Genomic DNA, 12,320 nt, shown 5'->3' on the forward strand with positions numbered 1-12,320 from the left:
ATTTAATCCTGCAATTGATATGAAGAATCCAATATTTCATTTACGTATGGTGTTTGCGTCTAAGAAAGTTGTTAAGGAAGCTTTGAGAGAATATGCCATAAAGAATGGTAGACAGATTAGATTTGTGAAGAATGACAAGAGAAGAATTAGAGTAATTTGCCAAGAGAGTTGCCCATTTTTGTTCTATGCTAGTGTAATGGAGGACAAAATTGGCTACCAAATCAAAAAACTTATTGATGAACATGACTGCCAGCGGGTGTACAACAATAAAAGAATAGATGCAAAGTGGTTAGCTGAAAGGTACAAAGAAAGATTTAGATCAGAACCTGGAACAACCTGCAATGGCTTCATTGACCAAGTAAAGGATGACTTTGAAAGTGAGGTCTCCCGATGGAAATTCTACAGAACAAGGGCTACAACAATGAAAATGATTGAAGGAGATATCAAAGATCAATATGCTTTGTTATGGGATTATTGTGAAGAATTGAAGAGAAGTAATCCAGGCAGTACTATTGTGCTTCATAGTAGGGGAGTCAACGAATTTTGGAGGTTGTATTGTTGTTTTTCAGCATGCAAAAATGGGTTTAATGCTGGTTGTAGGCCTCTAATCGGGTTAGATGGGTGTTTTTTGAAAGGGTATTATGAAGGAATCCTACTTTCCGCAGTTGGTATAGATGCTAATAATTGCATGTTTCCCATAGCATATGCTGTGGTAGATTCTGAGAATAAAGCAAACTGGGAATGGTTTGTAGAGATTTTGAAAGAAGACCTTCAAATGAACAATAGCTTATCTTTCACATTCATCAGTGATAGACAAAAGGGCCTTTTGGAAGCTGTTAAGAAGCATGCGGAAGACGCTGAACATCGTTTCTGTGTAAGGCACATGTACAATAACTTCAAGACTAAACATCCTAGCTTGACACTTAAAGAAATGGTTTGGGCTGCAGCAAGAACAACAACTATACCAAGATTTCAACAACACATGGCCACATTGGGTGGCACTGATGCTACTGCCTTAGCATGGTTTAGTGATAAGCCAACATCTGCATGGAGTAGATCACACTTTCGAACTCGTCCCAAGTGTGATATTCTACTTAACAACTTGTGTGAGGCGTTCAATAAGTCTATACTTCCAGCTAGAGATAGTCCTATAATAGTTATGCTTGAGAGGATCAAGAACTATATGATGGAGCGAATGGTAGATAAAAGAAAGTCAATGGAGAAGTGGAAGTATCCAATTTCACCCAAAGCCATGGAAATCATAGCTAAGAATCAAGAATGGGCTCGATTTTGTAGAATTAAATGGTCAGGTGAACTACATTTTCAAGTTGGAGTTACTCATACAAATGAGCAGTATGTGGTTGATTTGAATGCTAAAACATGTGCATGTAGAAAATGGGAATTAACTGGGATTCCTTGTGAACATGCTTTGGCTTGCATACTCAAGGTAAATTTAAATCCAATTTCTTTTGTTGATGCTTACTACTCCAAGCAGGCGTATGAGAAGACCTATGCTGAAATAATCGAAGGTACAAATGGCCCAGAATCATGGCCAAATCCAAGAACACATCCTTTGCAACCTCCTCTAGTAAAGAAAAGACCTGGACGTCCCAAGAAAGCTAGAAACCGTGAAGCTGGTGAGGTTCCTGCTAGTAATAAAGTGAGAAAGTTTGGCACTATAATACACTGCAAAAAATGTGGAAAGCCTGGTCATAACAGCAAGACATGTGGCAAGCCAAATTCAAAAGTTACTAAAAAGAGTAGACAAGGATAAATCTCACCAAAGTTGAGCTTTAAAAGTGGGGATCCAATTCAATGTTAGTTTATTATGACTTATGAGTATGCATTAATATTTTGTTGTATGAAAACTTGATTCAGTCTATGCATGTTTGGCTAGATTTCTTTTATTTTACTTAAAATTATCATTATTGTTTGTTTAGTATGATTGATGTCAAGACATTCAATAGGTTCTCTTACCTATTATTTTGGATGAGCATTCTGTTGTGTTTTATATATACATGTTTCAACAACTATATTTTAGTAATATTTTTTTTATATAACTGTTTTAATTTAAAATGTACATATATTCTAAACTTTTTTATTCTATATGTATTAATTTTATTTTGTTTTAAAAATTTATAAAATAATTACATCTTAAAAAAAAATTAACCCATATGTAATTACATCATATTTTAAACAATTTATTATATTTTATTTAAAGTGAAAACATAATATATAATAATATTTGATTTTTTAAAATTTACTTCAAATTTTTTATAATTCCAATCACTACCCTTCATTAAATGGAGGGAAATAGAAAAGGCAGTAAAACTAACACTGAACAAGCTTGTTAACGGCAGAGGATCATAAATGCTAGTAGAGTATAAGTTTGGGGACCAATTTGCCAAAAAAAAAGAGTTTGGGGACTAATTTGCCAAAGCTTACATAGTTTAAGGACCTGCCACACAAATAAGCCTATTATTAGAGATGATCTAACTAATAATTTCTTTTCATGCCTAAATTAAAAGACCACCCTTGCTATTTAAGAGTTTTGTTATAAATATTTATGTGAATTTAATTATAACCCGACAATGAATTAATAAACAAAGGTTTTTTTTGGTAAAGTTAATTTCTCCATTTATGTCCTTTTTCTAGTTGAATTTCTGTCATTTTCTAATATAATTCTGTTTAGAAAGAAACTATACAATGTATTACTTCTCCCACCTAAATTTTGTAATAAATAGCATTTAATTTTTATAATTTTTTAGTGAATAGCATTTAATTAGTTGAGTAGTTGAGTATGAAAGGACCAAAATACCCTGAGAAGACGAAACCACAAAACTAAAGGAGTACTCAGTACTTGATTAAAACCGTAAGCCGAGGTCAAAGAGAGACAAAAGAACACTGTCCCACGTTGTTGTGTTGTTTTCTCTCTCTTATTGAGTTTGAAGACGTTGAAGTTTCAAACTTTGTAGTATTATTATCTAATTCGGTCACCGGTAAACCGCTTCTCCTCGCCGGAAACCACTCCCACTTCGTCGCCTCAGCGGTCTCTCGCCGATCGCTTTATAATGAGCACTGGCGAGCTTCTCAGTATCGAACCCCAAGAGCTCCAATTCCCTTGTAAGTCCTCTCAGATTCACTTTTTCAATTTTTCAAACGGGAAAGAAAATGAAGTAAATAAATCAGAAAAATCATTCTTTGTTTTTGGATCCATATTTCTGTTTGTTTATAGCGTTTCTGATTATTTTCTTTTGGGGTGGAAAAATAGTTGAATTGAGGAAGCAGATCTCTTGCTCTTTGCAACTCCTAAATAAGACCGATAATTATGTGGCTTTCAAGGTATTTGATTATAATTTCACCTTTTTTTTGAAACTTTTATGTGGGTTATGGTGGGTTTATTGATTTATGTGACCCACAAAGTTTTTTAAACTTAATTTGGTGGTTTTTTAAGGTTAAGACCACAAATCCGAAAAAGTATTGTGTTAGACCCAATACTGGAGTTGTTATGCCAAGGTCTACATGCGATGTTATCGGTAAAGACTTGGTTTTTCATAATAATTATTATTATTTTTCTCTAGAATAATCATGTTTTGCTTGTTTCTTTTTTCTTTTTCAAAAAAGTGTTAACATTTTTTTAAATTCTCAAATGGGTTTTTAGTAACAATGCAAGCACAGAAGGAAATGCCCCTAGATATGCAATGCAAGGACAAGTTCTTGCTTCAGAGCGTTGTAGCTAGCCCAGGGGCTTCTGCCAAAGATGTTACTCCGGAGATGGTATTTATATTAAGTATTCTTTGAAATTTAACAAGTTTATTATGTTAGCAAAGTGATATAAGTAATGCCAATGCGTTTTGCTTATACTTTTTGTTTTGTTTTTCCTTTTTCAGTTCAATAAGGAATCTGGGCATCAAGTAGAAGAGTGTAAATTAAGAGTTGTCTATGTGGCTCCCCCTCGGCCGCCTTCTCCAGTACGAGAAGGATCTGAGGAAGGTTCTTCCCCACGGGCATCAATATCAGACAACGGGCATCCTAATGCTTCTGAACTAAGTGTTACCGTGAGTATTTTGTGGTTGACAAAATCGTTTTCTATCTATGTTCTTTATGCAGATAGATCAGTCTTCAAAGTGATTGATGGCATTCTGTATTTGTGATTTGTAGGCTTCAAGAGGTTCTGTTGAGCGGCATGGACGAGTTGAGACTCATGGTGTGTCGTCATCCGAGGTATTTTTCTATTTCAAATTTGTGTTTTTTCTAATTAAAATGATAGTTGTGTATTTTAGTCCATTAGTGAAAACATTGGCATGGTGAACAAATACATATGAGGTAGTGGTGATAGTTGTTTGGACATGATTCATGTTGTATTTGCTTAAAAATTTAAAGTCAAAGTTTTAAATGGCGTTTTCTTTATAATTCTGCTTTAAAATCTTTGTTTTGTGAGTACACATGATTAAGATTTGTTTCCTCGGATATGAAACTCCATTTTACTTGGGGGTGCCTTGTCAAAACTCTTTTCACACTTCTAATCAAGGCCTCTCTCTCTCTCAATTGAATATTCCGATAAACATGGATATCACATCTTCTGTCACAACTCATATGTAACTATAGGAAAAAGACAAGTTTTTCCATTTCACTGTTATCTGTTTTTATGATATTTTGTGTGCATTAATGTTCACTTGTTGACAAGAACGACTGCCTTCAACTGTTTCACTTGTGACACATTTTGGATTTTGTTTGCTGTTAAAAAAAGAAAGTACTGTGGGATTGTCTTTCTTTATTAACTGATGAACTTGGTGCATTTTTCTTATAGCATTGAATCTCTTTGAACAAAGTGAGTAATATCTGTACTTTCAGGCTAGGGCTATTATTACAAAGTTGACCGAGGAGAAAAATTCTGTACTTCAGCAAAACAGCAAGCTTCAACAGGAACTGGTAAGGGTCTTTGTTCAGCTATGCATTATATTTTTACATGCATCAAATCATATCCTCATCCTTACGATCACTGTTCCTTTCAATCCTCACCATACTGATTCTACTGGTAAAAAAAGAAAGAAAACAAACTGCTGCTTTGAGCTTGATTACCTTAAGTTTTTATCAAAATCATAAGTGTTTTGAGGGTTTAACTCATAAAAAAATGTTGGAGGATTCATAGCGACCTCTTTCTGGACTTACGTTGAGATACTATCGTTTTGCAGGAGCTTTTGAAGCAGAACACGAGCAGAAATCGGGGTGGCCTTTCCCTTGTGTATGTTATCATCATTGGTTTGCTTGGCATTCTTTTGGGGTACCTTTTCAAGAGGACATGACCCTTGGAGTTGCTTAACATTCTGTAGGGTTGGTGATTTCCTGTATGGGAAAATGATGTGTAAAAAAACCAGAAGAAAACGAATGTGTGATTGGTTAGGAGAGAATTGTTTCAGTATCTCATTAGACAGCTTCTGAATGTGTGACCCCTTTCTTGGCGTATTTTATTAGTGTTAGTAGGCATGTTGACTTTCTAACTATTTACTTAAAATGGTATTTTAATATTGCTTAACTAAACTAATAGTTCAAGTGCTTAGCGCCACATTCTTGAACATTTTGAAATTCAATTAAGGTCATTTTTGTGTGTGGATGTCTCGTATGGCTTATATGGTCATTCTTAGAATAGTGTAACTTGATGTAGATCCCTTTAGCTAACTTTCACTTTTGAAAGATAATTACGAAAGGGCATTGCTGTCTAATATTATCATACCTTCATAGCAAAGTGTTATACCACCAATCACTTGTAAGGTTTCACCGTCTTTATGTTGGTTGGTTGGTTCTGGTGTCTGTTACATGATAGCAAAATTTGAAATTTGAAGATGTTTACAGTTTAGATTATACATTATGGATTTTTCCTTTCAAGGGGGCAAAGGCAAATAATTGTCCGTTGTTAATGTTACATACATACAACTAGAAAATACAAGTAAATATTGGGCATCAGGGATCTTGAGACTCTTTAATCATGTGACAACGTGCAGCAATCATCCGAAAATCATCCAGACTTAGCTGCAATAGACCACAAAATGAAATTTAAGTTAAAAAGTTAAGGAGAAAAGAAGAAACTCAAAGCTAGCGTAGCATTAACTAAACCTTTCCATCTCCATCACTATCAAAGCAACGAATCATATCAGCCAACTCATTGTCTGTCCAAGTAAAATCATGTGCAGTGGCTACTCTTTCTAAATCTTTTATCGTAATCCCCCCCTTCCAATTATCTGTGTCAAATCATTCAACAGATTTTGCCACTATTAGTACTTTGGTATTAAGTTCATTCTCTTCAAACTCCATCATGGATGGCATTCAGCATTTTACAGACACAATAAAGTCGGTAGCTTTACCATCAAACTGGTAAAAATGGACTAGCAGTTCATCCTCAGTCATCTGCAGCCGACTAGCAAACTGTTTCACCAGTTGAAGAAATTGAGAACGATAGGATAAAAAGCAAAATGAGAATATAATAGATGTAAATGTATTATAAGATACTACTGCACAAGAAAACGAACCGATTTTTTCTTCATATTTCTTCTTGAATCTTCCTTATTACTCTGCATTTTCTCCTTCTTTTTACTGATATGGGAACTCTTTGAAGGTTCCCCAGAATCTTGTAGGGAAAGAGCAATGGCCTGCATATTGATTGAATAAAAAAATAAATGGTTTTGGCTGACATTATGTTATAAAATTCATTAACATGTCGATATTTACCAGTTTCAATGCCTCATCTTCATCCATGTAATCTGAAGTAGTCGAAATCTTTTCCACAGGGATTTTCTTATTAGACTTTGAAACTTTCTTCTTCACCTAAACGCAAGATCAACAAACATGGGCTAGAACGATCAACTCAAAGAAACTAGTGAACTGTATACAACTTTTGTTTCTTTTTTCAAAGGAAAGATTTAAGTGTATATGGGCACGAAAGTACCTTTCTTTTATTTGACACAGAAGATTTTGGACCCAAATAATCCTCCTCATCATCATCTCCGTTCTCTTCCCGATCGGCAGAAGAAGTGGGTTCCTCCTCTTGAGGCTTATAATCTTCATCGTCCTTTTCAGTAAGCTTGGCTTTGCCCTTACCCTTCCGCGATTTCTGAGCCGAACCCATTAAAGACGAAGCCATTTTGGACAGACCCAGAGCCTCCATTCTAGCCCTGTTCTCCGCAATTCTCGATAGCCTCTGTTTCTCGTACTCTGATGCGCCGCCTTGTTTCCCTTTTCCATCATTATTGGCGGGATTTCTGGGTTCCTCTGAACTCGACCTTTGAAGGGTTTCTTCTTCTTCTTCCTCGGATTCAGAAACAATGGAATCTAGTTTGCCCATATTGGACTCGTTTGGTAGGTTTTTTGTGTGATTACTGCAACAAATACCTAACCTTAGAATACATAATAAGATTTTTGGTATCACTAAAAAGCTTACATTAACAACAAAATCTACAGCATATTTTTTCTTTATTTAATTAAAATTATATTGTACGGGGAAGGGAGTTCATCACAAATTATAGGTGTATAATTATAATTTAATGTTTTTTTCCTTTCAAAATGACATATAATTTAATGTTTGAATTCTATATTTTTTTGCAGTTTTAATGTTTTTTAAGAGAAATTAAAATTAAAATTCATTAAATTATAATCTTAATTTTTTTTTATACAATATTCTTACTATTAAATGAAAAATTTATTATTTAAAATAAAAATATGAAATTTGGTGATGCATGAAGATTAGATAGCATTAGCAAATAGCAATATTTGAAAAAAAATAATAATAGAGCTCTATTGATTTTTCCAAATAGCTATATATGTCGTTTATCACTTCAAAGTGTCAATCGTATGTCGTTGTTACATTACTTAAGATAAATTTAATTTAGTTAAAAATAAAAAATGTAATAATTTAATTTATTATTTATTTATAAATTAAATTTATTATTATTATTATTTTTTAATGGTACAAGTTCATTGACAATGAAATCATCGCCATCAAAAGCTCCTAAGGCCAGTTTGAACAACATCCTCATTACACACTCTCCTGTGCCACAGGAGGAGCATTCGATGTCCTAAAGATTCAACTTTCCACCAATGAAGACGCTTCTGAATTCAACCTCGGAGCTTCATCCTCTCACGGCGACGACGTCTTTGCACGTGGAAATCGACCGTTGCAAGCTTATCCCCTTCTCTTGTTCATCCCTTCGCGCCTCCCCATGTCGCTCACTCCCTTCAAAACCCCTCATTCTTTCTCGGGCCACCTCTAATTTCGGCCAAATGGGTCTGTTCCTGGACGGCTCGAAAGCTAAAGGCACCTTTTGGTTTCGCCGTAAAGGCGTCGTCTCGCCCCATCAACGATTCATTATTGCTGTAGCTCAAGCCCAGCCGGATAGACTTGACGATGATAATGCCGAACAGGTTTGTTTTGAACGAAACCAAAACATTTAATCTTTGAGTTGTATGGGAACATTAGTTCAAATATTAACTTCAATAAATTTGTAGGTTTGGATAAATTTAGAGATTTCTATGGAGCTTGGAAAGTTTAAAATGTATGTTGTTTTCTGTTCATCTTATTGATGAAGATTGAAAAGTTGTGATATTTATGCTGATTGAGATTGTAATGGAATTTAGTTAGATTGAAGCTCTTTACAACTTATTTTCTAGTGTTTTGGTGGCACACATGTATAATTGAAAAGATATGCTGAAATGGGTGTGTTGTAGGAAGTTGATAAAGGCCAAACAACATCGATGAGTATGGATACGGCTTCAGAGAGCCAACAGAAATCAAGTCAATTAAAAAAGAGAATTGTTTTTGGACTTGGAATAGGACTTAGTGTTGGGGCTGTAGTCTTGGCTGGAGGATGGCTTTTCACTGTGGCTTTTGCTGCTGCCATCTTTGTTGGTTCTCGAGAGTATTTTGAATTGGTTAGAAGTCGTGGAATGACTTCAGGAATGACTCCTCCTCCACGATATGTTTCGCGAACCTGCTCTGTCATTTGTGCTTTCATGCCTATTCTCACCTTGTATGATCAGTAACAGCCTTTTATTTATTTATGTTTTTTGTTTTCATATTGATTTTCACTGTTATTTTTTTTTTCTCTTGTAACTAATCCTATTTGAAGAGATTGTAAGATGCAGAAACTGCAATTAGATTCTCATGTCAAGAACCTTTATTTATCATTTTATTATGTGCAACATTAAAGGGGTATAGGCTAAAGGAACAACCTGGTATATTATTAATGCTAATTACTACAGGCTTCATCTAGAGGTATGCAAAGTAAATTTATATTGGTTGCTGATTAGTGTTTGTAATTTTTTTTCTCCAGGTATTTTGGCCATATTGATGTTTCTGTGACATTAGCTGCCTTTGTTGTAGCTATGGCACTACTTTTACAGAGAGGAAATCCTCGTTTTTCACAGCTCAGTAGTACCATGTTTGGGCTATTTTATTGTGGATATCTTCCTTGTTTCTGGGTCAAGCTTCGATGCGGCCTGGCAGCGCCAGCCCTAAACACTAGTAAGGGGTTGAGTCTATGCACTTAACTAAAAATTTGTCTTTTATATCTTATACATAGGCGATGCATTTTCCAGCTTTTATCTTGTTACTTTCTTGACTTTGTATGCGTTTTGGATTAAGCAAAGACGAAAGATTATTGATAAGGAATTGTCCCATTGTATTTTCTGTGTATATGTTAACGCATGTATGGTCTAGTGAATACTCTAGTAAGGGTCTGCTTTCCATGATTTACTTGTATTGTATAACCAACATTTTTTTATCACTTTGGCAGCAATCGGAGCGTCATGGCCTATTCTTCTTGGTGGGCCAACTCACTGGACAATTGGTCTTGTTGCAACCTTAATCTCTATCAGTAGCATCATTGCAGCTGACACGTATGCATTTGTGGGTGGCAAGGTATTCAGTCATTCAAAGTTTCTGTAAAGATATCATTATTTCATTTCATGGTCTCATATAACTGCAATCGGGGCTTTATTATTTTGATACTTGTGAATTGTATTCTTTCAATGGCCCTGGTAATTTTGAATTCTGCCATCAGAGTGGCTGTGGCCAAGATCCATAGTTTTGGGAATAAATATCTTAATAAAATTTCTAATTCATGGAAACTAAATTTGATCAAGAACTAGTCAAACTCAAAATCATGCATTTGTAATTGCTTCAGTCTTTTATGCGTTATCAGTGGGACAATATATAAGGGACTTGTCAAAAAAAAAAAAGGAGGATAACGCTGCATTCGTTGAAATAATGTTATTTATAATGCAGGCATTTGGTAGGACACCACTAATTAGTGTTAGTCCAAAGAAGACATGGGAGGGAACAATTGCAGGCTTGGGTGGTTGTATAGCCACTTCTGTTGTTTTATCAAAAATTCTTTGCTGGCCTAAATCCATGCTGAGGTACAATGTTTTCTACTGCTATGTGAAATTCTTGATATCAGTTCTTTTGTAATTGAATACTTATTTTTTTATACTCTTTTTAGTGCAATAGCGTTTGGGTTTCTCAATTTCATCGGGTCTGTTTTTGGTGATCTTACTGAATCAATGATAAAACGTGATGCGGGTGTAAAAGACTCTGGATCTCTTATACCTGGACATGGTAATGACCTTTCTCCTGTAGCTGTATTTATTCTTTCCTGTTTTTTGTTAAAGATTTCAGTCTAAGAAATTTTTTAACTGGTTCTTGGCAACAGTTTTCCATGGAATCTCTTAGACAATCATCTTAATTGTAGTATCTATTATCGTGTGCAGGAGGAATACTAGATAGGGTAGACAGTTATCTTTTTACTGGTGCACTTGCTTACTCTTTTGTCAAAATCTTTCTGCCACTTTATGGAGTTTGATTCAAATAACAATCACCAAGAATCAAAGTTTCATCAGAAGAATTTTTTGGGGTTTTCTCATTTCGATGGCTGCAGCAGACAGAACAATTAGTCAAATAAACTAGAAGCTTGGATGAAATATCTCTCCCTCTAAAAAATAAATATATATGCACCAGCAATTGGCATAAATCAATCTCATCCTAGAAAAGCATTTTCTTATATCCTTTCTTGCCTGAGGGGGAATTTGGTGACAAGGTTTTCAACTCCACCTGACAGAATGTCGAAGAGATCTCTTTATGGACCGGGAGGAGAATGCTCGCTTATAGCAAAGATTAACCAGAGCCAGAGGTCAGTTTGTTGATATATACAGTAGCCAATAATAACTGAAAAGGCTAGTCTAGTCTACATTTTCATTATCTCTTTTCTCGTTGGAATTCTTCAATAAAATCTTCTTTGTTTGTTATTCGTGTATATTCTTGTATGTTACTTAGCATAACATAGGCTAAATTCTCCAACACCAAACCTAGTAATATTCACAACAGAACACAATGAATGGTACTGAAACCTATTTATCACTAAATAACAAAAATTATACAGACCTATGATAAAAGCACAACACAACACAACCTTTTTGGTACTACAATCAGCATATAATTGGTTGGTTGGTCCCTCACTTCACTTGGTCCCACGTTACACATTAACTTCATATGACATTAACACCTTTGGTTTAAACTATTGTTCAATGATAAAGCCTGTGGTTATTAGAAAATTTAGGATTTGTTCATGTTTAGTGTTTTTGAGGTTTTCTACTTTTCACTTTAATGCATGCTGATACTATTGGGGACATGCCATGTAGATTTGTTTCCGCTTTGATGGATTGATTAATGATCTAATAAGATTTAGGATATATAACTAAATCATTTTTAATGTCAGATGCTTACTTTTAAGTGATCTTATTACTGTTCCATCAAAAAAAAAAAAAGTTATCTTATTACTGAACTATCTTTCTCCTGCCCAATTATATTACTGGTTGTAATTAAGCATTTTGTTTATGTTTTTGGTGATGAAGATGAGGACATTTTTTATTATTTTCACCCAGAACTGGGTATTGATGAATTAATTTGTTACTCTTGGTAAAAGTTCTCATGCCCCTGAGTAACGAATTCTTAAGTAAAGAGATGAGAGTTTATTTCTAATTGTAACTAAATTTGTAATTTATTTATTAATTACGTTGTTATTGGGAAAAATGAAACAAAATAGCTGTAAAATGCTTTTCCTAAGAATTATTTGAAACAATGTTACTGTAATGATAACAAATGTTCAATTACCAATCGACGTGGTTTAGTTTAAGGAAGGACATCTTTAGACAAGCAAATGACATATCGTTTCATCAAAGCTCAAATATGTCTTTTAAACATATAAAGATCAAAACGCATGTCTTTCTACAGTGCTACGGCAAACATTCAAATAGCAAATATCATGTCGTTT

General features: G+C 34.5%; 4 protein-coding genes across 4 annotated transcripts; 3 read left to right on the forward strand and 1 right to left on the reverse strand.

The window, feature by feature from the left end:
- Positions 1-416: 416 nt before the first annotated feature.
- Positions 417-2,421, forward strand: LOC133036326 (uncharacterized). Its single transcript, XM_061112940.1, has one exon. It carries the CDS (start codon positions 422-424, stop codon positions 1,772-1,774), a length of 1,353 nt encoding a protein of 450 aa, XP_060968923.1. The 5' UTR covers positions 417-421; the 3' UTR covers positions 1,775-2,421.
- Positions 2,422-2,558: 137 nt separating this feature from the next.
- LOC115705631 (vesicle-associated protein 1-2) lies at positions 2,559-5,614 on the forward strand. Its single transcript, XM_030633216.2, has 8 exons — positions 2,559-3,123; positions 3,272-3,342; positions 3,455-3,536; positions 3,662-3,777; positions 3,891-4,058; positions 4,162-4,224; positions 4,855-4,932; positions 5,196-5,614. Exons 1-8 carry the CDS (start codon positions 3,072-3,074, stop codon positions 5,304-5,306), a joined length of 741 nt encoding a protein of 246 aa, XP_030489076.2. The 5' UTR covers positions 2,559-3,071; the 3' UTR covers positions 5,307-5,614.
- A 215-nt stretch (positions 5,615-5,829) lies between these two features.
- On the reverse strand, positions 5,830-7,533 carry LOC115705629 (uncharacterized). Its single transcript, XM_030633023.2, has 6 exons — positions 6,944-7,533; positions 6,727-6,822; positions 6,528-6,647; positions 6,363-6,423; positions 6,115-6,239; positions 5,830-6,030 (listed from the first exon to the last, which is right to left on the reverse strand). Exons 1-6 carry the CDS (start codon positions 7,337-7,339, stop codon positions 5,962-5,964), a joined length of 867 nt encoding a protein of 288 aa, XP_030488883.2. The 5' UTR covers positions 7,340-7,533; the 3' UTR covers positions 5,830-5,961.
- Positions 7,534-7,961: 428 nt separating this feature from the next.
- LOC115707217 (phosphatidate cytidylyltransferase 4, chloroplastic) lies at positions 7,962-11,295 on the forward strand. Its single transcript, XM_030635103.2, has 7 exons — positions 7,962-8,415; positions 8,719-9,020; positions 9,324-9,514; positions 9,786-9,910; positions 10,277-10,410; positions 10,494-10,609; positions 10,762-11,295. The coding sequence occupies exons 1-7, from the start codon at positions 8,092-8,094 to the stop codon at positions 10,851-10,853; spliced, it is 1,284 nt and encodes a 427-aa protein (XP_030490963.2). The 5' UTR covers positions 7,962-8,091; the 3' UTR covers positions 10,854-11,295.
- The last annotated feature ends 1,025 nt before the right edge of the window (positions 11,296-12,320 follow it).

This window comes from Cannabis sativa, chromosome 1 (assembly GCF_029168945.1).
Source record: "Cannabis sativa cultivar Pink pepper isolate KNU-18-1 chromosome 1, ASM2916894v1, whole genome shotgun sequence".
Taxonomy (NCBI): Eukaryota; Viridiplantae; Streptophyta; class Magnoliopsida; order Rosales; family Cannabaceae; genus Cannabis; species Cannabis sativa.